At 44.4% G+C, this 26,823-nt stretch overlaps 1 protein-coding gene across 3 annotated transcripts in view; it reads right to left on the reverse strand.

Annotated features, from left to right (window-relative positions):
• Positions 1–26,823, reverse strand: part of FRMD4B (FERM domain containing 4B) — a 314,088-nt gene that overhangs the window by 113,941 nt on the left and 173,324 nt on the right. Inside the window, exon 1 of one of the 3 annotated variants that reach the window (XM_048226468.2) lies at positions 26,324–26,519. The exons of the other annotated variants lie outside the window; for them this stretch is intronic. Within the exon in view, the coding sequence (XP_048082425.1) occupies positions 26,324–26,347 (24 nt within the window). The 5' untranslated portion in view covers positions 26,348–26,519. Of the gene's footprint in view, positions 1–26,323; positions 26,520–26,823 lie in introns of those variants that run through there. 3 annotated transcript variants of the gene reach the window in all.

The following is a 26,823-nucleotide window of genomic DNA, read 5'->3' on the forward strand; positions in this document are numbered from 1 at the left end:
TGTTGAAAAAATTATGTCTATAATAATGCATACAAGATTATACTACAAAAAGCTGGTTTCCTTCCCGGAGAAAACCTACTATATTTTTCATCGACTCTATATTGAATTTTTCAAATGAAAATGCCTATATTCATTGATGTATTTTAATAAATATAATACATGCATAATTATAAAGGAAAACCTATGACATTAGAGTTAAAATTGAAAGTCTCCCTCTTTGAAATTTCTGTCCTCTTTATAGTATATCAGTACTGTAGTTAACAACAGTTAAGATACATAGCTAAGAACAATATACATCAGTATAAATTTCTAATTATATTTACTTTTTACCACTTATAACCGCAATACTGGGAAATATTCTTTGTAAAATATTTATTTACTTATTTTTTATTTCATTTCATTTTATTTTTTCAGTAGGCTCCGCGCCCAACGTGGGGCTTGAACTCACGACCCCAAGATCAAGAGTCACATGCTCTACTGACTGAGCCAGCCCAGTCCCTTGTAAAAAATTTAAATAATGCACAGAATACAAAGAGCTCCCTTAACTAACTCATGCTCCAAATCATTTATCTGCAGAAATCACCGCCTGTCAGTTTGAGGAGAATCAGCGCAGACTGTTTTTACATGGATGTTCAGATATATACGTGCACATGTTTTCAAAAATTTCATATTAAATGGTTTGCTTTTCAATGTTATTATATTGACCATATTGTTTTGCAAATGAAGCAAGTATTCTTCATATTTGTGTGTGTGTGTGCATATAACCATCCAGAAATTTTATATATGACTCCACATGTATGGGGTCTGTGTATGTGATTCTATATGTATATACAGACACACATACATGGTGTGTGTGTGTGTGTGTGTGTGTGTATACATATATTTTTTTTCTTTTTCAACTCAAATGGAACTAGGCTATTCCTTGGTGATCTTTCCAATGTCAACACATATAGACCAACTGCATTCTTTTTAAATGTTCTATAGTAACAAGTAATTGTGTGGACATGTAATAATGTAAAGAGTCTCCTGCTGAGACACACTGAGATGGCCTCCAGTCCTTTGCTACTCTAAGCAACGTCATGGTGAACAATGCATACCCAACTCTGCCACGGATGAGGAACTTCTGGGTCACCTTGAAAAAGGACGGGTGGCATTTTCTCTCTCAGCTGTTGTACCAAACTGTAAGACCTGGAAACTCAGATACATATAAGCCCAATTTAAAGAGTAATCACTCCATTACGAAGCACCAGGTATAGACTGTATTGTTCCAGGTGTTTTATAGATATCATCTCTGAGTTGCACAGTCACCCTGTGGGACTGCTGTTACTATCTCCAATTTAACAGATGGGGAAATGGAGGCTCAGAGTGGGATAAGCGATGTTTTCCGTGTGAAAAATACTAATTTTGCATTTACATTTTTGATAAAACTCTGCTCTAAAACTCTGAAAACTAGCTCGGTTGGTTAGATCGCGGTATTACGGAGATGTGGCCCATAGAAACCACTGAAGTAGGGTGAAGAAGTGAGTGAGCAAGCTTTACTTTGTCCCATGGCCCCTGATTTTGTCCTTAACTCGGCAAAGCTGAGGTCCAATACACACTTTTGGTGGCCAGGAGAAAGGGAACGAATATTTGTTTGTTCCAGGTACTAAGCTGGCCACTCTATGTACATTATTTCGTTAAAGCTCCACAAAAAATCTATACAACATCCTCATTTTACAGACAAGGAAACCGAGGTACAGAGTTTAAAGTAATTTATCCAGAGTTATCTGAGCAAGAAAAAAGCCAAGTCAAGATTTAAATTAAGGTCTAACTGAACAACAACAAAAAAGCCGACTTTTTTCTATGCTGTCCTATGGGAAAAAAGAAATTAATGTGCCAGTTCAAATCACTTTACTTCTGCTGTAAAACCCACACAAAGAAACCCCAAATACATGTCCTATGGTAAGAGAAAATAAAATAATACTCAGAAGACCAACTGACACAACATGAATCCATTAAGGAATACGTCAAAACTCATAAAATATTTCAAGTTACTCTGTTGTTGCATATTCCAATTTGAATTTATTTCCTGATTTTTAAAAAGCATCTTTTTTCCTTTCCATCGTACTTCGCTCAGACTTGCCGATTTTCCTTTTGTCGACACCTCATCCTACCCTAGAGAATTAAACAGTAAGTGTTTTTCCGGTGTGTCTGCCCATCTCAGGACAAAGACTGGCAGTGGTGGTCGTGTTTGTACAACTTGGTCCTACCCCTTCCGCTTCAGGCTTCAGCTGATTGAACGAGGGCATGGACACCTGACTCAAGCTGAGCCAATCATATCCTCCGTCCAGGGAATCTGGAATTGAGGCTGAGAGGATGAGAAAGCAGTTGGATAGGGGCAGCTCTCCTGTGCTCTTGTGCGGACAAAAAGGAAAGCCATCTGCAGAGAGAATGAAGGACACAAGTAGCTGGAAAGAGGCAAGAGAAATCATGCAACCTGAAAGGGAAAGCTTGAGAGAGTTGCTGTCAGGTTCCTAATGTTATTCTAGTTACTTGTAGTCACTTCCACTGGTTTGGCTGAATTCTTGCTCTTTAGTTCATGAAACACCCTTGTATTCCTTTAGTAAATCCACTTTTTTTTTTTCTTTCTGAAACTAACTTGAGTTGGTTTCTGCTTCTTGCAACTAAAACCATCTTTCTAAGATACCACAGGTGTCTTTAAAAAAAATTTTTTTAGAGGGAGGTGGGGCAGAGAGAGAGGAAGAGAGCAAATCTCAAGCAGACTCCTTGATGCGCACGGAGCCCCACGCAGTGCTCAATCCCAGGACCCCAAGATCATGACCTGAGCCGAAACCAAGAGTCAGATGCTTAGTCAACTGAGCCACCCCAGGGTCCCAGATACCATGGATATCTACACCTAAAACAGAGTGAAAGGTTTCCAAAGGATGGACTCCCCAGAATGATGTCATTATTATGGTGAAGTCATCCACTCATAATCACGCATGCGCCATCCACAAATACAACAGCCGGGGGAAAGGTTGACTTTTGGTAGGGAGAACTGAACAAACATCTCAGTATGTGAAGTGATAGAGCCCACACAGGACAAGCAGGAGAAGGGCAGAGCAGGTGAACTGGAGGGGAAAAAATGCTACAGTTTTAAGCCCATGCTGGCACATGTGTGCTCTGTATTAGCCGAACCCCTTCCTCTGTGGGAGGATGGCTTCTCTGGGAGGCCAGAGTACTGATTTGATCACCACTAGGCATAGAAAGGCCTGCCCTTCATATGCATCCAATGTTCATAGCAGCATTGTCCACAATAGCTAAATTGTGGAAGGAGCCGAGATGCCCTTCAACAGATGACTGGATTAAGAAGATATGGTCCATATATACAATGGAATATTACTCAGCCATCAGAAAGAACGATTACCCAACATTTGCAGCAACATGGACGGGACTGGAGGCGATTATGCTAAGTGAAATAAGTCAAGCAGAGAAAGACAATTATCATATGGTTTCACTCATTTATGGAACATAAGAAATAGCAGGAAGATCGGTAGAAGAAGGAAGGGAAGAATGAAGGCGGGGTAAACAGAAGGGGGAATGAACCATGAGAGACTATGGACTCTGGGAAACAAACTGAGGGCTTCAGAGGGGAGGGGGTGGGGGACTGGGATAGGCCAGTGATGGGTATTAAGGAGGGCACGTATTGCATGGTGCACTGTGTATTATATGCAAATAACGAATCATGGAACTTTACATCAAAAACTAAGGATATACTGTATGGTGACCAACATAAATAATAAAAAATTATTATTAAAAAAAAAAAGAAAGGCCTGTCCTTGTCACTTAATTAAATCACAGATTGAATGGTGGTGGATGTATTTTGTTGTGAATACATTTTTGTGGATATTAGAAATCAGAAGATGCCACTTAAGAAAAATTGAGATGGTAGGATCTGGAAACACTGGGCTGGATTTCCTCCATGGCAACATTGGGCCAGGGTGGGGCACAGCAGCTCCCTCTTTAGATGAGGTTTGTGGTTTTTGCCTCGCCCAAAGTTATTATCTGCCAGGTTCCTGGGAGTCGTGTCATGAGAATAAGCAAACCACTATGTAAGTTCACCTGGTACCAGGGAAGAGACAAAACCCATGTCAAAGGACGGCCTCCTGTGCACCAGGCCAAGTGCTTGACCCTTGACCTTCACTAACATCTTGTATTTCAACCTCTCAGCAAGCCTCTGAAAGGGGCATTCTCATTGCTTTTGTTTTGTTTTGGGGGGCCTTCCTCAATTTAAGCACCGGGAAACCAAGGCTTGGGAAATGATGTCACTTGCACGAGTTCTAAGCCAGACTTGGGCTTGAAATCATATTTTATCTCTTACGAGCTGTGTTACCTTGGAGAAGGTACTTAATCTTTCTGAGCTTCATAAGCCATGTCCTGGTAGCTTTCAATCTGACACCCCTGAGAGTGAAACAAAGCACTTCCACAAAGCACAATTATACTCCTTATTTGCTTGAAGCTTAACAAACAGCTAATAAACCTTCCTATAGTCCATTTATTCTCCTATTGGAAAAAAAAAAACACAACAACTTCCTAATGGGAGGAAGATTACTAACCCATTTTGAAGAAGATAAATGATAGGTAGAGTTAACAAACCAGTTAATAAGCACAGAGCAGGAAAGTTCTCCAGAGCTGATGGGGCAGATGTAAAAAGAGAGAGGGGACCACAAGCTCCTGCATGCCTTCTGTAAGCTTGGCACCCGGTTTGACATTTTGTTTTTATTTTTTAAAGATTTTATTTATTTGTTTGAGAGAGAGAGAGAGCGCGCTCGTGCACAGTGCGGGAAAGGGGGGGCAGAGGGAGAAGCAGAGTCCCCACTGAGCAGGGAGCCCGATGCGGGGCTCCATCCCAGGACCCTGGGATCATGACCTGAGCTGAAGGCAGACGCTTAACCCACTGAGCCACCCAGGCGTCCCCCGGTTCGGCATTTTAATGACAACACCGATAATACCACGAACACGTCCTTTCTGTATTCCAGGCAATGCACTCAGCACTTTTCATGCCTTCACATATCCGACCCTCGTGATACCCACATGAGGTAGGCAGTGTCATCTCCCCATATTACAGGTGAACGAGGTTAGAGGGATTGTGAATAACAAGATTCATAAATGGCAGAACTGGACTCAGAGCCAAAGCCCAAGCTCTTAACCACTTAGCGGGACCCCTGCTATTCCATGGGCTCTATGGTGACAAACTGTGGGAGAGCCTTCCCACGCAGCCCATTTTCAACAGACTGGGTGAGTGGCGAGAAGAGGGAAAACAAAACACCGAAAGCAGACATGAAAAGTCATGTCAGCTGACTAGGAGTAGCTAGAATTTAGAACTTGCAAATAGAAAGAGTCTCAGAAGGCATTTAATAACCGCCGCTTACTCGGGATATGGGGCAATGAAGGAACGGATGTGTCCAACACCACACAGCTACTTAATGTGAGACCTGGGATTAAAACTCAGGGTTCTGACTTCCAGGCTGGAGCATAAGTGCTGTGCACAAGGATACTTGGCTGGAAGAAACGGTCTTATTCAAATGCTGTTGTTTTCAACAGGCTGATTTTTTTTAAATAAAAAAAAACAAAAACAAAACTGTTACAACAAAAAGAAAAAAAAAGCAGGCATTTTTAATTTAATTTAAAACATGACTCCCACCCATGCTTTCTGTTCTAATTTCAACGACAGGAGTTATATTTGGAGGGAACTGTTTATGGATCACAATGATTACATCTAGAAATACAGAATCACCTTAAAATATAAGATAAACAACAAATTTTATTGAGCACATTCACTGTATTGAATATGTGGCAACTCATCTAATGCCATGAGGTAAACAGCTCTATCCTCTTCACTTTACATTGAGGAAACCAAAGCACAGAGAGGCCAAGGAACTTGCCCAAGGTCACACAGCTAGTAAGAGGTAGAGCTGGGATTCCAACTTAGGCAGACTAGCTCCTGAGTCCGTGTTCTTCACTACCTCATTACAAAGCGTCTTCTCTCTCTCTCTCTTTTGATTAACAAATTGCCTTAAGATTTAAGAGTCTGTCTCTTCCTATGAGCTCTTCAGTCCCCTAATGCCAGACAGAAACTAATTTGCCGAATGAGGCCACAACACTTCATTTAAGAAATCTCAAAGGAAGTACACTTTTCTTTTCATAAGCAAACACAAGGATAGTGGGCCCTACTCTCTCTCCAGTATGTGTGTGAAATGATGTTACACAGAGTCACTTGAACCCCACAGAGACCGTCCAAACAGTCTCAGGTACGACTCTTCCCCAGGGGCAGCAATGCCTCACGTGGAACAGAAAACATTTTAAAAAATCATCTCTTTGGAACATTTCACTTAACTCCCACCCAGGCTCGAATCCTTTCCTGCCACCTCCTCCCCCATTCAACCCCAGGGACGCAGAGGTTAAAATAGTGCAGGCTGCATTAAAATTCCCACCTCAGTCTGTGGCTGCCCTGCGTTTGCTCCCCAGCTGGTGGAGTGGGTCCTCAGACACTAAGCACAGGGTGCTGGTGGAAGGACCTTGTCCATCTGGTCGCTGGTCAAATGAGGAAGAGCAGAGGGAAGTGAGACTCGGCCACAGGCCAGACCTCTGGCTTCTTGGAGCGTCCTGACCTGTAACCCATAGTGGGGTTCAAGTCTGTGTGAAAACACCCCACCCCAGACACCCAATTCCAGTACCCAATTTGGGGGCAGACTTGGTAAGAAACCCAAAGGCAAGTCCAGATAGGGCAGTGTGGGACCGTTCCTAATGACCAGGGTCAGCTTAAAAAGCAACAGGAAATAACAACTACAGAAAAAGACCAGAACCTCAGCCTTCTTTGGTTTTGCTTTAGTAGTTCTTTGGAACAAGGAAATATGAAAGCTTGGTAAAGGAAGCGGCAAGCTGCTTTTTTTTTTTTTCTTTTCTTTCTTCTCTCTTGTTCCCTTTTGACCTTTTCTGAAAGCCTGGCATGAGAGGGCCTGCCTCATAAAAATGATTCCTCAGGATTTTTTGTGGGGTGACCCACCCAGAGTCAAATTCCCCACCATCCCTTGCCTGGATGTGTGCAAAATCGGCTCTCTAGCCCGGCTTCATGCTTTTGAGTCCCGTGAGGACCCAATCTCTGCATGGCCATGTGAGCAGTATCTCTAAAATACAGATGAAATCCCTTCACTTTCCTGCTTAAAATTGCCAAATGGCTTCTCACACAAACCTCGGGAAAATCTAAGTCCTTCCCTTGCCAACGGTGTCCACATAACCTGCTCTGGTTTTAATTAGAACCCATCCGCCTTTCCCTTAACACACCAGCCGCACTGGCCCTCCTTTTCTTCCTCAAAATAAAAGTTTGTTCCTCCTTTGAAATTTTGCATATGCTGTTCCCTCTGGAATGCCGTTTCCCCAGGTCACTGCATGACTGGGCGCTTTTGTATCTTTCAGATCTCAAATCAAACGTCACTACAGTGGAGTCTGGATACTCTCCCTCTTGTGCTGCTTTGTTTTCTTCATGGCTAATATTCCTTTTGCTGTTGTTGTTGTTGTTTTTAAGATTTTATTTATTTATTTGACACAGAGAGAGAGACAGCCAGGGAGAGGGAACACAGGCAGGGGGAGTGGGAGAGGGAGAAGCAGGCTCCCAGTGGAGGAGCCTGATGTGGGGCTCGATCCCAGGACTCTGGGATCACCCCCTGAGCTGAAGGCAGACGCTTAATGACTGAGCCACCCAGGCACCCCTGTTGTTTTGTTTTTGTTTATCTGTCTCTCTCTTTCACCATCAGAACGTAAATTTCATGACAGAGTCGTTGATTTGTTCAGCACTGTATCCCCAGGGCCTAGAACAGTGCCTGGCACAGGGTAAGAAAGTGGTAAATAAGTATCTGCAGAGTGAAGGAAAGTCTTAACTGCTCAGAACCTAGCACCGTGAACAATGAAATAAGTTCACAAATGATTTCCATTTACAAGCACAAGGTAAAGTGAGGATATTCTAAAACACCTCCTGAGCCTTGGCCCAGACAGGCTCATATGTCACAAACAAGCCTTCCACCCGGAGAACAAGGCGTGCTATTAGACTCATCAGATGAGAGATTCTGGAGGAACTGGAGAGAGGTAGAAGGGCGTATCTAGGACATTCTTACTTTGGGATCTATTGAGTGGACGGAGTTTTATATTTCGCCCCAATGATGTCAACCCCAGTTGAACAGGGCTCCTTTATATCATCTGGGTGTTGACTGAATATGAGCTTTGACGCTCCCGTTCAGAGAATGGCCTAGACTGACACAGATGTCTCCACACTGTGTCAGCTGTGATTTTCCCTCGAGCTGTTTCAAGATGGTGTCTACCCTCTCAAAGTGCAATCATTGGGAAGCTCTTTTTCCCATATCAATGAACGATTCTCCTAGCTGTAACCACTGGATGTCACATAGCACATGGGCAGTATCTTTTTTCACCTACTTACATCCCTAGGAGGTAAGAAGTTTTACGGTTTAGATTTTGTAGATGACAAAACTGAAGTGTCGAGAGGTTAGGTCCCTTGTCTTGGGTCGTATTGCTATGACCTGGAGTGGACTCTCAGTTCCTTCAGCTGCAGGTTCACTGGGAGTGGAGGATAATAAAGAGACAGCACGTGAGAGAGCAGGTGGCATAGAAGAAGCACAGGAAGAAAGGAAAATGTGACGGGGTGGGGACAGTGAGAAAGAAGGCAGAACTCAGTTTCCTGAAGACTAAATTGAGTAACTTGAGTAATCTGACTTAGGAAAAGAATGTTAACAATAATTAATGGCCAGTGACCATGTGCCTGACACTATTCCAAGCCCTTTCTTATATTTACATGGGCTGTTTTTTTTTTTTAAAGATTTTATTTACTTATTTGAGAGTGTGAGAGAGTGAGCGAGAGAGAGCATGAGCAGAGGGGAGGGGTAGGGGGAGAGGGAGAAGCAGACTCCCCACTGAGCAGGGAGCCCAATGCTGGACTGATCTCAGGAACCTGGGATCATGACTTGAGCAGAAGGCAGATGCTTAACTGACTGAGCCACCCAGGTGCCCCTACATGGGCTGTTTAAATTCATTTTCAATTATTTTATTTTATTTTATTTTAATTTAATTTAATTTAATTTTATTCTTTTAGTAATCTCTACTCCCAACATGGGGCTCGAACCCCATCACCCAGAGATCAAGAGTCACATGCTCCACCGACTGAGCCAGCCAGGCGCCCCTAAATTCATTTTCATAACAAGCCTATGAGGCAGATTCCAGTACTAGCTCCATTCTATGGATGAGAAAGTCAAGTCTCAGAGAAGGTAAATGGCTGATTCCACCCTGCAAGTTCACAGAGCGAGGAGGAGGCGCCGAAGGTGGAAACACAGACACTGTGACCTCAGAGTCTGTGCCTTTCACTGCTGTATTGTATTACTTCTGTTCTAAGGTATTTCCTATCTCCTAGGTCAGATAGATTCAAACACCCCACTTAGGCATTTCCCATATCAGCCTGACCACCAGGTGAAGACATTGTTCTGGAAAAGCCTCATCTAGATTCACCAAACCAGAGTTTCTGGGTTCAGGTCACTGTGCGGCAGCAAGGCCAGGGGAGGAGCAAGGTTTTTGCAATCTCCATTCCTTGGCTACCTCCCGGCCCTGCACGGAAGAAACACAGGCAGTTGCTAAAAACAGTGTCTATGTGTTTGCTATTGATTTTCATTGGACATCAGGATGGAATTAATCCCCACCTCTCGGGCTGCTGGCTCTGGTCACGCTTGCGTGGACACTCTGGGTGCAGGATGACATTTAGATCCATTTAGATCCAGGCCTCCTGGATCTGACTCTACGACAGTCTGGGCTTAAGATGCAATCTAGAACACAGTGCAATGAACTCAGTGTGGGAAAGCTCTGAAACGCGTTTTCATTCATTTGCTCCACCAGGATTCACTAAGCACTTTCCAAGCGCAAACACTGCTCGGGGTAGTCATACACATCAGCAAGGCTTGTTCTCGAGGAGGGTAGCCCAGCTTTGGCGCTAGGTTTGTGGCCACATACTTCTTTGCTGCGGGGCTGTCCTGTGCCCTGTAGGCTGTTGAGCAACCTCCCTGGCTTCTACCCACTAGATGCCAGTGACACCTCCCCCCTGCTTGTGACACCCACCCAGGTCTCCAGACATTGCCCGATGTCTCTTGGACAAAATCATCCCCGGTTGAGAATAATTGCTCTAGAGGTAAGGAGAAGAAAAGAAATGACTAACAAACAAGTATTTTCAGATGGTAATAAAGGCTCTAAAAAAGCTCAACTGGCAAGGGACTTAAGTTCTGAGCCTCTGCAAAACGCATGTCTCACCCAGGAGGCGTGAGAAATTAGGAAATTGATAGAACTTATGTTGGACCATTGCTCTTGAGAAGGGGCTCCCAGTACAGATTGAAGGGATAACCCTGTTTTCTGGACATTAGCATTCAAGTGCAAGCGCCTTTCTGGCAGAGGTGGGGGAAAAGCAAACAAGAAAGGCTGGCCAGTGGACAGCCGTTTCTGCCCCTCCAACATCAACCTGGCAGGGATTTCGGTCAGCTTTGGCAGACACTCCCTGGGGAGGGCATTCTCATAAAAGACAATCGCTTATCAGATGATAGCCTGATCTCTTAAGGCTGGTGAAAAGAAAGGCCAGGTTTCAAAGGAAGAAAGAAAAGAAGAAGCATAACTACTTAGAAATCTGGAGCTGAAGGCCATCGGGAGACACCAGCCTGGTGTCTGTGAGGTACGCCAGGATTTAGAGTCAGGAGGCCTGGGGGGCGCCTGGGGGTCTCAGTTGGTTAAGCGTCCGACTCTTGGTTTCGGCTCAGGTTGTGATTGCAGAGTCCTGAGATTGAGCCCCGCTCGGGCTCCATGCTCAGCACAGAGTCTGCTTGAAGATTCTCTTTCTCCTTCTTCCTCTGCCCCTCCCCCTGCTCACATTCACTTTCTCTCTCTAAAATAAATAAATAAAATCTTAAAAAAAAAAAAAAAAGAATCAGGAGGCCTGGGTTGTGTCTTAGCTCTGCCATTTAACCAAGAGTAATGCATTGATATTGTGGTATTCCTCTAAATCTCAGTTTCTGCTCCTGGGAAATGAGAACATTAAGAATCAATCTTATTTAGCTTTGTTTGTCTCTTGTATTAATATGGATTGAACCTAAAATCCACTTCAAAAGTACAGATGATAATCATACCACCAGTAATACACTCTACTTATAGATCAGGCGTTAGAGTCTGTTCTAAGTGCCTGGCATACATTATTATTATTATTATTATTATTATTATTATTATTATTTTTAAAGATTTTATTTATTTATGTGACAGAGAGACAGCCAGCGAGAGAGGGAACACAGCAGGGGAGTGGGAGAGGAAGAAGCAGGCTCCCAGCGGAGGAGCCGGATGTGGGACTCGATCCCGGAACACCGGGATCACACCCTGAGCCCAAGGCAGACGTTTAACGACTGTGCCACCCCGGCGCCCCACCTGGCTTACATTATGAGCTTTACTCTTACCCTCGTGCACTGAGCACTGTGATTAGTGGAAATGATCCGTAAGCTGTTGAATGCTATTGTGTTAACCGTAAGTGGTTAAATGATTATTTTTTCTCAAGAAAAAAGTTCTCCTGGATTATTAAGAGGACAAGTTGTCAAATTTGAGTTGAAAATCAATCTACCAGTTAAACCCTGGCAAGAGAGGTCAACCCAATAGACGGGGATCAATGCCGTTCTGATTTCTCAGTGATAATCAACAGACAAACTCAAAATCACCATTTTTAACTGCCCTGCTACCCAAGCTGGGGAAACGCTTATAAACTCTGTCTTCTTATCTGATTGCAACCAGGTTGTGTCTTAGGTTGGCTCCTTTTGTTCTCACCAACATGAAGTAGAATTGAACTTGCTGACTGCTATGTCTGCGTCATATGCTTTGACATACATCTTATCCACTGAATTCTTTTTTTTTAAAGATTTTATTTATTTATTTGATAGAGCCTGCACAAGCAGTGGGGAGGGGCAGAGGGAGAGGGAGAGGGAGAAGCAGGCTCTCCACTGAGCAGGGAGCCCGATGTGGGGCTCGAACCCAGGACCCTGGGATCATGACCTGAGCTGAAGGCAGACGCTTAACCGACTGAGCCACCCAGGCGCCCCATCTGCTGAATTCTTATAACCACCCCGTGAAGCAGGCATTTTGGGCCCTCGGTTTTACAATGAAAAGGCTGAGACCCAAGAAGTTGAGAATAACTCACCCAAGCTTCCTAGCTAATGAAGGCCTGAGCCAAACTCAACTAGGAGCTCACCCAATGACAGGTGGGGAAAACAGGTGACATATCTTCAGAGAAGAAGCTGCAGCAAAAACCAGGATTGTCTTTATACATACTTTGTGCTTTTCCAATTAGAAACTCAGCTTAGGCACTGATGAGAGTTTGTCCAATGTTTATTTTCAAAAAACCGTGCAGGATATATCTGCCGTTCCTTTCCAGAAAGAAACATCCTCTTTACTTAAAACCAGTTGTTAGGCTGTATTTTTAGACGTCATGGTACAGTACTGAGTCGAAAAAGAAAAGAAAAAAACGGGAGGACACAGATATTATAAACAGGAAAAGTCACAAAGTGTAACCAAGAAAAGCCAAGAGCACAGCCCATGGGCTGAGGGTGATTTCAGTTCTTGTCTCAGCTCAGGTTGACCAGAAATGAAGTTCTCCCGTCAACTTGTAGAAGATGGAAATTTTGGCTTTGGTGATTATGCAAGTAGCAGACACCCTGTGGTTTGGAAACTTTTTGCTTTGCCAACTGTCAGTTTTCTCTTCTCCCGTGAAAAACAGCCTGTAGGAATGAGCAAACGTACTGCGTCTTTCAAAAACTTAAAAGTTAAGACAAGCGCAGCTCGGGTGAAGGGATTTTAAAAATAAACTGCAGTCCTTGTAACTGAAAGATATTCTAGGTACTGTTTATTCACTGTACAGCACATTTGGAAATCTGGGCTGAATGTAAGCCATCCACAGGGCACATAAATCACGTATATTGCCCTGGAAACCTAAAACCGAACAAAAATTAATTAGAAAACCAAAATCAACTTTACATTTGTTTTGGAGTTCACATTCATTGTCAGAGTTTTCACATCTCCATTTTTCATCAATGCCTGTTCGAATGTCTCTGATTTATGCTTTTCAAAGTCTCTTTGTTGGTCCCAGCACAAGTAGAAGCTGAAATAGTCCTTAGGGAGTTTATAAATAATACAAACAGATTGTATTAGGTCCAAAGTGCTAGCTGGGTTGGTAGAAATGTCACATTTGGGTAGGGAATTTATTTATTTATTTATTTTTTAATTTTAATTTTTTTTTTAAGATTTTATTTATTCATTTGACAGAGATAGAGACAGCCAGTGAGAGAGGGCACACAAGCAGAGGGAGTGGGAGAGGAAGAAGCAGGCTCATAGCGGAGGAGCCTGATGTGGGGCTCGATCCCATAACGCCGGGATCACGCCCTGAGCTGAAGGCAAACGCTTAACCGCTGTGCCACCCAGGCGCCCCTGGGTAGGGAATTTAGAAAAGCATTATCAAACTGTGAAAACTGAAAAGTCAAGCCCATGTAGGACAATACAGAAAATTTCTTAATCGTCAATGTCCAGGACACATTTCACCATCACAGAAGAAACTCTCTTCTCAACCTACAGGTTTCTAATACTTAGTAAAGAAACTTTTTGGTCGCTTAATGCAGGTTGAGTGGATCAAATGGGATGACATCTTTTTCTGAGGCTAATGCAGATTTCAAAGATGAAAACAAAACAAAACAAAACAAAACCGGAAGGCTACAGGTCAAGGAGACAAAGGAAATATGAAAAAGGAGCCAAAAACAATTTCTGGGCCAGAACCAGAAAACACAACGAGGGGAAAAGAATCCTCTGAAAGAGAGAATGGTGAGTCTCGGAAACTCACGAGAGTCTACTGCCCCATTTTCAAGCTGGTGGTGAAGCACGACCCCATATTAAAAGTTACAGCATATCAACTTATGAATTAAATAATGAAGTAATAAGAACAGAAGGAAGAAATAATATGAAGAAATAATAAAGTAATGAAATAAATTACATTAAAAATACAGGTACTAAGGGGCACCTGGCTGGCTTAGTTGGTGGAGCACGTGACTCCTGATCTCAGGGTCATGAGTTCAAGCCCCATACTTGGTCTGGAGTTTACTTAAAAAAAAAAAATACAGGTAATGAATGCTCAAAACTCATCATTTCCAGTTATTTGGTTATGTTTTACTATTATCTTTGCTCTTGAGGTTATATATGTCTACTGAGTCAGTGTGACAGTGGGACTACCCAATGGTGATATGTTACAGCTCACCTCTTCCCAATCAGGGAGGTTACAGTGGTAACAGGAGATCGGCCAAGGTGTGAGGGTCTTCACACCACAGAAATTGGCAAATGCTACGCATCAGTGCCGTTTTCCCCAGAGAGGCGCTCGTGAAAGGCGCATCAGCATACCCCTGGAGAAGTTCAGCGGGAGAGGGAGGTCTCAGAGAAAGGATGAGGTTCAGAGCCCGATGTCGGGCTGCTGAGGCCACTGAGACACCAGGGGATGGAAGACGAAACAGCCGAGTCTTTGGATTCGGACAGAATTGCATCCAAAGCTCAGCCTACTTAACTTTTCCAAGACTTACTGATCACCTCCCGACAATGGGACTCATGATACCTGCCCACAGAGCACCGAGCTTGGCAGACAGAGGCCAACATAGAAGGTAACTGTTCTACTTGATGATTATGTTTCCCCAAATCCCCAGTGACCAGGCTCGCCGCTGAGGGTCTGCCGACCAAGGACTGCAGTGCTCCTGTCACAACGTTCACTGTCATTTGCTTTCCCTGGTTCTTTTGCCACTGGAATGTAAGTTTCACTTACTGCTGCTCTCCTAGCTCCTACAACAGTGCCGAGCCCACCACGGGGCTTACTAAATATGTGTGGAATGAGTGAATTTCCCTTTCTTTCCGTCTGCTTCTCCACTTCTGAATTGTCTCCCTCCCTCTCTTTCTGTCAAGGTCTCACTGGCAAATGAGTGACTCCTTTGCCTTTTAACTGCCAGATCCCAACCAGCTGTGTTGCTATCTTGTTATCCTTCTGGAATCTCTCAAACCAATGGAACTCTTCTCCCTGCGGCAGGAGGCCGCCGTGACCTTAAAGCAGAGGTGAAAGATGTTTCCAGCTTTTTCATTCACAAGCAGAACCGAGCATATGTCATTATGCTCTGTCGGCAAGTTTCTCCCCACTGGTACGGCCTCTCTGTTTTCTTCTCGGTTCCGCTTGCCTCCAGCAGAAGGGACAAGTCTTGTGAGAGGAAATCTCACCCACTACGCACAGCTGTATCCAGGGAACCAAATATTTGCCCCTGTGGCCCTGCCTCAGCATTGCTTCTTGGACTTGCTTTTCTGGGATAATCTTTCTGAAGGCGGTGAAGGGTTGGGTCATTTAAAAAAGCATGGGCACTTCTGGAAAGAGTGGCCTGGATGGTGGCTTCTGCGAACCCATTTGGAAAGCATTAAATTCCAGAATTCCTAGTGCCTCTTCAGTTACAGTCGGGGCAGTGGGGGGTGATAACACAGGGTGCAGCTTGCCCACCCAGCCACTTGGTGCAGGGAACAGCCCCTCAGTAGTCAGATGGATACGATGTCTCAGCCTGACTCTGCCTCTAACTAGCTAGAAACTTCGGGCAAGCCCCTTGCACTCTCCGAGCAGCTGCTGTGCAATGGGAGTATTCTTGCCTTGTGCGTTGTAAGCATTCCATAAGAAGCAGCTAGTGTTGCTTTTTCAAATATAGCATATTATTCCGGAAGTGTGAAGGTCAAGAGTACAGGCTCTGGAGTCAGACAGACTTGGGTGTCAGCCCCAGCTTTGCTCTTCTGTTTCTGTGTGGCCCTGTTCGTGTGGGTCACGTGAGATAATGTACATAACATGCTTAGCAGAGTTCACGCAACTTTTAGTGGTATTATTATACCTCTCATTAATAAAGACGAAGCAATTGCTACACATTTCTTCAGAGCAGGTGTCCTCGAAGGCCGTGTTTCCGTGCTGAGCAGGTCCCGCTCTGCCCCTGTACTCTGCCGTAGAGAAAGGAGCAGGAAGCTCGGGCAAGGTCAGAGTTGGTCTGAAGGTTCTAATTAGGAATAATATCACCTTGCCTGTCTAGAGTGCTTTCAACTTTCAAAGTGCCTTCACTTCTATTGGTTCTTTTAAACTTCACACATCTTAACATGCCAGAGTGTCATACCCCCATTTTTAGGTGAGGCCACTGAGGCCCAAAGAAGGGATATGACTTCTCTGTGGTTGCAGAGCTAGACAGAGCTGAGACTCCAGACTGGAGCTCCTGCTCTCTCCTGCCCCAATCTCCTGGCCCTTATAAAATATTCACCCAGAAGTAAAGTTAGAAAAAAAAAAAACCACTAAAATACAAGGCAGGTCCTGCATGCAATGCTTCCTCTTGTGCATTTTATAGTGGGAAGGCTTCCATTAACATTAAATTAGAATTCTAAAGAGAACATAGCTCTCCCAACCCAGGGGTGCTTTGGCGGATCAGCAATGCTCCATCAGCGAGGTCCTGGACGCCTCCTGGGCTCACTCTGCCAGTCCCCAAAGCCTGTTATGAGACTGAAGTCAATGAAAAGAAATGTACTTTTAAAAAATTGGAGAATTTTAAAACAGCCCTGGAGATCAAAGTCCGGGTTTTTCTGGCTTGGGAACTATTATTCTACCTACTGACACCTTCTGAGTCCTGGAGGGTTTAAGGCACTGCAGCAGGGGCAGTTTTATCAAAGAGAAGTGATTTATTTAAACAAGAAAAGTGGATCCTGTGGGGCTGGCAAGGACCGAAGGTGGGGAGTCTGCAGAAGTCACCATCTGATTTCCACAAATATTGTGGCTGGGAATTAGGAGTATTTGTAGAACTTTTGTTCCATTACAATGCTGTTACTTCTGTGTTACAGCCAATTGACGGTCTGCTTAGTTCCTACTCGAATTCATACGGGTCTCCTTCCTCTGCAACCACAGTGGTTAAAGTTGTTAACAAAACCTACACTGGGGCACGTGGCTGGCTCAGTTGGTTAAGCATCCAGCTCCTGATTGCGGCTCAGGTCGTGATCTCAGGGTCCTGGGATCGAGCCTTGAGGGGTGCTCCTGGATCGGTGGGAAGTCGGCTTGAGATTCTCTCTCTCCCTCTCCCTCTGCCCCTCCCTCCACTCATGCTCTTTCTCTAAGTAAATAAAATCTTAAAAAAAAAAAAAGTTTAAAAACTGCATGGAAGGCAATGGGGGCTTTTTTTCCTCCGCTGTAATTGGATAGTATTCTATTTTATCATTTCTTCCCTCTGATTATATAATACCAAATTTCCACCAAAGTGTAAACACTATCCATTTTGCTGTCTTCATTCATTGGCTGATTTCGTTTGCTTTACAGCAAATGAATGTTTTTTGAGCACCTACTCTGGCTCAGGCTCTCGGGGATAAAGTAATAATTGCACATTTTTGTTTGGTGGGAGGGGAATCGGACAGATGAATATGATGCCATAATGGAAGTGACCAGAAATTATTTTTCTTTGATGTACAGATAATGAGATGTGTCATTTTAAGTGACCTTCCCGCTTTCCTAAATCAAGATAGGGCAGAGGCGGAGAGGGCAAATCTTTTCGCATCAGTGTCCGGTAGGATTCCCTGGGATGCAGGAAATGCTCTGGGGCGAGTGGGCTGCTGGGTATGGCTGACGTTCTAACGATGATGGATCTATGGGCAGGGGTGTCAGCCTCCAGGAGAGGTCCCAGAGGGGGAAAAGGAAAATGGTGCACTTTACAGCCTCTTTAATTCCTGGCTCTGGGGCCTCCGGCATTTGGTGAAACGTTTTTGAGCCACCGTGTTCTCATTTGTAAAATAGGAGGATACTATTATCTATAATCCTTCGCATTGATCTCCTCATCTCAAGTTAGTGGGTTTTCCTCTCCCTTTTTCTCCTGCTTGTGATAAACATAGGAGAAAATTCAGTGGTAGGATTGGAATTCAACAATTTTCTTCTCCCTGCCTGTTAGATGACACAGGTTGAGCGGGGTGCTCTGCCGGACCCAGTAAACTGTGACAGCACCATGCCTGCGACGTGCCCTCACTCAACGACCCTTGGGTTTCAGGGGTGCTTACGCAAGAGGCCTGAGGTCTGAACGCCTGGCTTCACATCTCAGCATGACCGCTTTACCAGCTGTGTGATTACCATCCATTCATGCGTTCACAAATATTTATCAAGCTCTAGTTAGGTGCCAGAATTTATCTTAGACTCGAGATACTCAGCAGGGGACACAGCCAAGGAGCTCCTTTCTTACAGGCTCGCTAGTAGAGGAGACGGCCAACCAACAAGGAAACCAACCAGTACGCAAGAGGCTTTCAGATCACGCCGAGTACCAAGAAAATAAGAAAACAGAAGAATGTGATGCAGGAAAGTTATTACTTAAGAGTAGTCAGGAAGGGGCTATTTGAGGAAATGATACTGAATCTGAAACGGGAATGATAAGGAGTCAGCCTTGGGAATATCTGGGAAAAGAACATTCCAGACAGAGGGCCGAATAAATGCTAATGCTCTGTGGCAGGTGTATGCTTTGTTTAAGAAATGCGGCACAACTTTTTTTCATTATTGCCCTTTTGAGGAGCCTCTGTAGACATTTCCCCTCCCAATCCGCTCCTCCTCTATGAAATTTTAATATCACAGATACATTGTATTCCTATTGGGTGGAGTTGAGCTTTGGAGGGCCACAAATTATTGTAATATCTAAGGTTTTTTTTTTTTTTTTTTTTTTTTTGCCTCTCAAGAGCAAAGCTTCACTCTCTTGGGAGTGAAGTCTCACCCCTGAGAATCAACAGTTTAAGAAAAAAAAATGGCAGCAAGTGTGGCTGGAGCTGGGTGGCCAGAAGGAAAAGGACAGGAGACAAGGTCACAGAGTTAATAACGGGTTCATCAGTGGTCTTCAGAGTGTGTTCCCTACCCACCAGCGCTTGCTAGAAATGCAGAGCGGTGCTCAGTCATCCGTTTTAGCAGAGCCCTCCGGGTCACTCTGATGCATACTGAAGTCTGGAAAACACGGGGCTATGTCATTTACTTCATTGTGGGCTGTAGTAAGGAGCATGGGCTTTATTTTAAACGAAGGGGAAGGCTATCGGAGGCTTTTTGGTGTGGGGGAGACATGACCTGGGGACACCTATAAAAGAAAAATCTGGTTATTATGAGATTACGGCGATGAGAGGCAAAAATGGAAGAAAGAGAGACAAGATCTCTGGTTCGCATCTGTGACATGGAGATACGACTGAGACCAACTTCATAAAGTTGTAGTGAGCCTCAAATGAACGAATGCACGTAAAGAACCTAGCACAGTGCTTGGGACATAGTAAACACCCAATAATTATTAAAACCATTCTGGTGTGCCCCTTATCTCTCTCTTTAAAACACCCAAGGGTTAGTATCCAAATACAGATTCCCCACCCCTTTAGAGCCCTCTATTTTTGCCAGTGTTCACCAATTTGGCTGCTGGTGGGCTCGTAAAGTATCTCTATGGGCTAGTAAATCCGTAACGTGTTTACAAGGCTGCTTCAGGTCATGGTGACAGACCCTGGTGTTCTATTCAGTTCCCTTTCTTTCTCTTTTCTACCGTGAGATTTAACTGTTGGCCTAGAAAAGGAAACTTAATGCAAAACCCGAGTTTTAGAATCAGTTCTATCATTAACTTGGGATGGTTTTCACATCTGTCTGATAGGCAGTGCCCTAGGCAGGGAGGTAACACAGGTTAAGCACGCTTGGACTTCGACACCAGGCAACCTGGGCTGCAAGACCTGACTGCTGGTGGGATGCTGGGCAGTCCGTGAAGCCCTGTAAATCGGTTCCTTCATCTGAAACATAGGGGTAGTGACAGCACCTCCCTCCCTCCCTCCCTCATGGATTTGAGGCTGAAACCCCAGAAGGCATGGAAAGCACCCCCCACAGGGCCTGCCACAAAGTGTGAGTGTGAGCCATGAGGATGAGGATGAAGATGGTGATGAGGACGATGATGATGATTACTGAACCTGCCACAGGTATAACGTGGCTATGTGAACCATAAAGGAGTCACGGGCCCCAGGAAAGGCGGAAAACACCTTTGGCTTAGAGAAGACATCAGTGGGTCAGTGGGATGACACACATTACATATCCTCAAGCAGGCTGTTTTCTATACAGGATAGTAAGCTGTTCTGAAAGAATCACACCAGCTCAGGAGAACTCCGCTCAGTATCGTAATATCACAGGCATGGAAGGTTCCCAAGAGGGAATTGATGGAGGGGTTTCCCTTCAGAGCTGACCTACAGCACCCATCCCTAATGCCGCCCACCTGGCCCTGCCCCCCTGCTTCCTGCCCAGCCATCTCCTCCCTCTCTGGGCTCCAGCCACCTGGTCCTCTTCTAGTTCTACCTCTGTGTGATCTCCTTCCACCCCAAAGCACAAGAGAGTAGGGAAAGTGCACTCTAACCCAACTGGGTTAACCCAAGTTATCCATAAAAATAGAGATTAAAAGTCATTTTACCATGGAAGCCACAAACCGTGTAGTTGTTATGATGGAAGATTTGAGAGTCACACTGCCTGGGGCTCAAATCCTAATCCAGCGAATTTGCTAGCAGCACAACCAGGGGCAAGGGACCTCATCCCTTTGTTACTCAGTTTCCTGATCTGCATAATGGACACAATAGTGGTGCTCCGCTCTGAGGTTTAAACGAGCTGGTGTACACAGAGTATCTGGAATAGCTCTGGGCTCGTTAACTGTTATTATGAGTGTTGCTTTTTCTTTTAGCTCTCTGTACTTCTCTTTGCAATACTTTTCACAATTGTAATTAAATAACCATGTACTTTGTTTACATTCTCTTCCTCCAGGGACCCTATCTGTCTCTTACTCCCTCTTCCCCAGTTTGTAGCATGCACCCTATAAAACCAGTTGCTCAGTGAACATCAGTTGAATGAAAAAATGGAGTTACTTCATTCATTTTTTAAAAGTTGAGAAGCAATATAGTCTTTCTGCATATAAAATATTTAAAAGGATTACTAGTTATGAGTAGTTTATTTTTTAAAAAAAGAAAAAAGGATAGGTAATGCAAAGCAAGATTTGTGGGTGCGTTGGACCTCAGTCCTTGCTCTAATAAAGAGGGGTGCTTGCACCTTGAGGTGGGCACTTGGGGATGTACACGGTTACCACAAACAACATCCTAGCGCTCCAGCTCAAATGTAGTGGTTACTGCAAAATCTCTGCAGATTTTCCGATGAATCCCTGAAGCCGGATGGCAGTTCTAATGGTGAGCAGAGCAATTACCTTCAGGTCCCTCTAGAGTGACCTGACTCTCAACTCAACACAAGGCCGAGTACCAAGAGGGAGCCTGCCTCCTGCACATCCTGCTTGTTGCTCAAGTTCTGACTCCGGCTCCCAGGGGAGCAGGATAAATAGCTGTAGAGGGGGAGCTGGCCGCACTTGGCTCTTAGATCCTAAATGCCTTCGACGGACCCTATGTCAATTCCGGGACACCACACTTCTAGGGGCTAAAAGAAGGTGAGGTGCTCAAAAGTTCCAAAGAACTCATTTCCTGGGCATCACACAGAGGCCAACTAGTTTCTCACCATGTTTCTGAAAGACACTGTTTCTTCCGGTTCTTTACCATGGATACACAGACCTCTCACAGGTCTACTGAGGTGAGAGCAGTTTGAAAACATCTCCGCCTCCCCCAATATAAGCCAAATGTGCTGGTGAGGCTCTTGCCAGGAAAACCTTCCATAACTTTGATCAGATTTATATAGGGTCCACATCCTTAAAGTGGTTTAGAACCAGGTCCTTAAAAAGACGGACCCTTGACCTCAAGCCCAAGACCGAAGGCTGCAATGGACACATGGCGATCACATATTTTTGGAACTGCGCCTGGTGAAATCCAGACAAATGACTATGGGCTCAGGCAAGCCCATGTGTCCGAAACAATGGAAGGCTGGTAAATATTCTTCCAGCGGCAAGATGTGCAGAGATCCAAATGTGGGGTGACCAATAACTGGTTCATTTTTATGCTCTTGTGAACGTGAAGGGCCCTGAAGAAAATGACCCATTCATTACTGTGCACACTTGATCTGCTGGTGTCTGCCTGTTTTCCTGACACTTCATTACCTGCACTTGGGCTAGATGAAGAATAACAATAATATTAAATAATATTAACTGCCTTTAATTAGGTATGGCTTCAGTGCCAGAGGCTAGCTCTAATCCCCTCAACAACCTCATAAGGCCATTTTGACTAGACCCATCGGAAGGTCAGAGGCGGTCACTCAGTTCCAAGCAGGGTTTCCAGGCGAAGACGCAGAACACCGCACTTTTCACCACTTCCTCTCTCTCTGGTTTCACGGAGACAGAGCCTATCAAAAACAGGACCTTCACCAATGGGCCGCTAAATGTGTTGGCGTCACCATTTGTTGTAGCCGACATTGTCTGATTTCTACCTCAATGCACCCCTGTCGGTTTAATCCTTTGACTTCAAAATCAGGCTAATTAAATTCCACTACTCATGGCCATTTCCCATCAAGAGCTTTTGCACTTCCCAAGAGTGGGTGGCAAGCGAACTACACGTCCAGCTTGTGAGAGCTACGGAGAGTCACTGGAGAGGGTCCGTTTGCACTCGCCTGCTGGCCCAGGTTTCCTAAGCGCGCCGCGGGGGCACCTCATTCACCCTTGTGAGCCCCTGCCTGGCCCATCACCGAGGCAGCACACGCCCACCCCGGGAAATAGGTGTTGACTTCTAGAGAATTTGGACCCCAAGGAGCAGTGTCCCATTTTAGTACAAGAGCCACATCCACTCTTTACAAGGTCCTGATTTCTTCCTCGAGAGCATCCCAGCGTCTGCAGGTTCAGTAATTCTGCCATTTCCCACTTGGCCTGACTTAATCTGCTCGTCCTCCTCTCCTGCCACTGGTGCTACGGGCAGCTGGGTCATTGGAGCCCGTGCCCTAAACTCCTTCCTGAGTGAAAAGGAAAATATCAGTGGAGAGGAAGAAAGAAGGGAGAGAAGGAAGGGAAAGAGAGGAAAGACAGAGAGGGAGATGGAGGTAAGCAGAGAAGAGGGACAGAGAGAACTGTCATTTTCCCAGGGGACAGGGAGGTCACTAAAAATATTTAGAGGTGGAACCTTTCAAAGTTGGAAAGGAACCTCAGCAGGAGTCTAATGTCTTTACCCACGAATGTGGACTTGGAGGCCGGTATGGGAAGAATGAGCTCCCCTCAGGCCCCAGAGCTTATCAGTAAGTGGCGGAGTCAGACCAGCAATCCATCCCCTCTCTGTCCACTGTACCGTTCAGGCCCATCCCACTGCCCTACCAGATAAAGATGCTCTGTTACAGAACGTCAGTTTCTGGACTAATTCCATTCCCGACTGGAAAACCTGAATCGAAACACATCAAATTGAAAAGGTAGTATTCAGTAAAATCAAAGTACATACAAGTTCTGCTGACTTGTTCATTCTAACTCTCAAGGACAGAAGAAAACAAAACCAAAAGAGAAAATAAACCAATGGAAGAGAACAGAAGTGAACATATCTTTACAGCCTCATCTACAAGGGCTTCCTTTAGGGGGAAAAAAAAAAACCTCTAAAATAAACAGAATGCGTCCAATATCTTGCTTTTCTTGGGGCGCCTGGGTGGCTCAGTCATTAAGCGTCTGCCTTTGGCTCAGGGAGTTATCCCAGGGTCCTGGGATCGAACCCCGCATCGGGCTCCCTGCTCAGTAGGAAGCCTGCTTCTCCCTCTCCCACTCCCCCTGCTTGTGTTCCCTCTCTTGCTGGCTGTCTTTCTCTCTGTCAAATTAATAAATAAAATCTTTAAAAAAATCTTACTTTTCTTTACTTGCTTTTATTGGAATGATAAACCGTTTGCCTATCCTTGCCAGATTAACATGTTAATGTATATTTTAGCCTATATTCAGCTTTCTCTTTCTAGTTTCAAAAAGTCTTTCATTTAAAAATTTTTGCAGTTTTCCAACATCAGGCAAAAAAATAAAAAAGGTCTTAATTGGAGTTTCGTGAAATCCATCTCAGGGACAAACAGAAGTCTCCTACTTGAACTATGATTTGTAGACAGACCTTTACTGAGAGCTCACTAATATTTTTTGGTTCTTACAATATTGTCAAAGCAAAGAGAAAGTGTTTGAGTATATTTTTACCTAGGACCACGGCTTGTGGTGAAAGTGACAAGGCAGCTGGTTCCTTTCTTGGGGTCTTTCATGCACTTGCCTGCTGGTTTTCACCAACAGCTGTAAGCAGCGTACAGTAAGAAGCAAAACTTCATCTGGGCATTTTTAGTCCAAGTTAGAAATGCGTAAATGAGAAATAACCCTGGCTGCACGTAATTCAGAGATGCTAGAAATTAGACAAAGCAGTCAGCTGGTCCTAGAAACAACACAGTGGTGGACAGAGTATAGCATCAGGACTCTGGAGATTCTAGGCTGTGCCCTGCCCTTAATGAGAGATGAGATCTTAGAAACATTCCCCCACGACTCTGGATTTTAATCCTGTCGGTAACTGAATGAAGGGACCGGAGAGCGACTTACGTTTCTTTGGGCTCAAATGTTCCATGGCATGAACTTATTTTACAATTCTACTCAACCAGGGGTCTTTGTCCACCACCCATCCCCTCCCTCCCAGTAGTTATTGAGCACTTGCCCTTGCCCCATGGTGGGGGTGGGTGGGTGTGGCATCTGTCGGTAAGAACCCTATTTTAGTAGTCACCACTTTCCTGTATGCTCCAAATGGAAGGCCAAATAAATGGTTCCCTGGAACACACAGAAAATGAGCTGGACTGGAATTTGGGATGTCTCGGAATATTTTAGATCTTCTGCTAAGAAATGTAGTTTCTGATTCCTGAAGAGGCTGCATTGCAAGAGAGTCTCACTTCTAGAGAGGTCCGATGGTCTGAATCCAAAGAACAGGACCATCTAACGTTGTCAGGCCCTGGGTCACCATAATGCCGGTCTGAGAACCAGGTCAAAGGACTACATTTTGGTTAAGATTATATTCCTTTCTACCCCTTCAGATTGTAAGATAGTTTTAAATAGAATTAATTTAGAGAGCACTGATTTGTTTCTCAGGCCACACTGTGGTGTTATATTATGGCAAGGGGGTATTATCCCAGTTCCTATTGTGATGTATTTATTTCCTTGATGTTTCTCTTCTGTACCCAATCCTATCCACTTCCTCCACAGACTTCCTTCTATACCCAAGGGTTTTGCAGTCTCCTGGATGAGACAATTTCCTTTGTTTTCTGCAGTCAACCCAGATTTTCCTCCCCTCCTCCATCTCCAACATCTACCTATCAGAGAAAAAAATGGACACTCTGAGTTAAACTTGATGAGTTTACCAACACCACGTTAGGGAGGAAAGAAAGGGAGGAAAGAAAAGAAAAGCTTCCCTTAAATTAGGATGTAGAACTTCCTCTGACAAATCATACAGGTTTTATGAATTAATTAATAGCCATCCCCCAAAATGATATTCCCAAGGTCACTGCCTTAAGCTGCTGAATTCTGATCACATTGTGTCTTCACCATAAACTAGACTCGGAGACAGAATTCACTTCTCCTGCTTCTTTTTTCCAGGCAAGACAGGGGTGAACATTAATAGGTCCTTTTAGAAAGGCTGCTAATGAGTTCTAGATCCCCACAGAATCTTTGCTGCCAAGCGCTCGCTACACACATTGTACTGAGGACATGATTAACAACTGGAAATCCAAAAGCATTTTCGTGCTGCTTACTGACACAGTTCCTGCCCCCTCCCTGTCCTTTCCATATCCATAAAGGAGCTCGAGCCTTTAAAATTAACAACCACAAAAAAAGAAAGTAAGAAAGAAAAGAACAAGGGTGTGTGAGGGAGTGGAGCGGTAAGGTAGAAGGACACACTTCGACAACAACCGATAAGTTCCAAAGTAAAAACAAGAAATCAGCCTTTTAGGACCTTTACGGGAGCAGAGATCGCATGTAAAACAATGACAGGAAAATGCTCCAAAAGATGGGTGTTAAGGACCATCTTCATTTTGGTATCAAACTGGAGCATAGCCAACTCTTTTTTGGAAAGAGCAATTTTTTTTTGAAAAGAGCGGAGATAAACTTTCCTTGGAGTTTCCTTTTCTGAAAGTCAGATTCTGGAATATTAGTAGTGAGAGGACTCCACCCCAGTAAAATATTAAAATCTGCCCAAGATTTTGGTAAGAAATGCCAGTAAGAGCTCACGAAGCTGTCTGTAGTCAGAATATTATAAGAGAAATTGTTCTTACCTCCGAACCATGATCTCGGCTCATTTAAAGGGACTGGAGAGAATGTGCAGGACAAAGGACACATGTATTAAGCGCTTGTGGTGTGTGTGTGTGTGTGTGTGTGTGTGTGTGTGTGTGTGTTTTCTCCAAATAAAAGCTGGTGGAAGTAGGGATCTGAAAACCCTGACGCCTTCCGCTGCCATATAATCACAAGGAAATGACCTTACCGTTTGTTGCTTTGATTAGAAACAAAAGCCTTTCAACATGAGTCAGGAGAGCGATGGGGAAAAAAAAAAAACCCAAAACTTCTGCTATTTCTTTTGGCTACCTAAAGTTTCTCTTCATCACATCTTTAAAACACATGATGAAATGTTGTTTACCGTTCTCTAAACTTCACTGATGATGCATGACGTGGGATGGATCCTTATCCAGCGATGGGCTAGGCGATCAAAGACTCCATACTTCAACTTCGGCTCTTCCGTCTATGTATACCCCAGGCAGGCGACCGAATGCATACACAC

This window comes from Ursus arctos, unplaced genomic scaffold (genome assembly GCF_023065955.2).
Source record: "Ursus arctos isolate Adak ecotype North America unplaced genomic scaffold, UrsArc2.0 scaffold_14, whole genome shotgun sequence".
NCBI lineage: Eukaryota > Metazoa > Chordata > Mammalia > Carnivora > Ursidae > Ursus > Ursus arctos.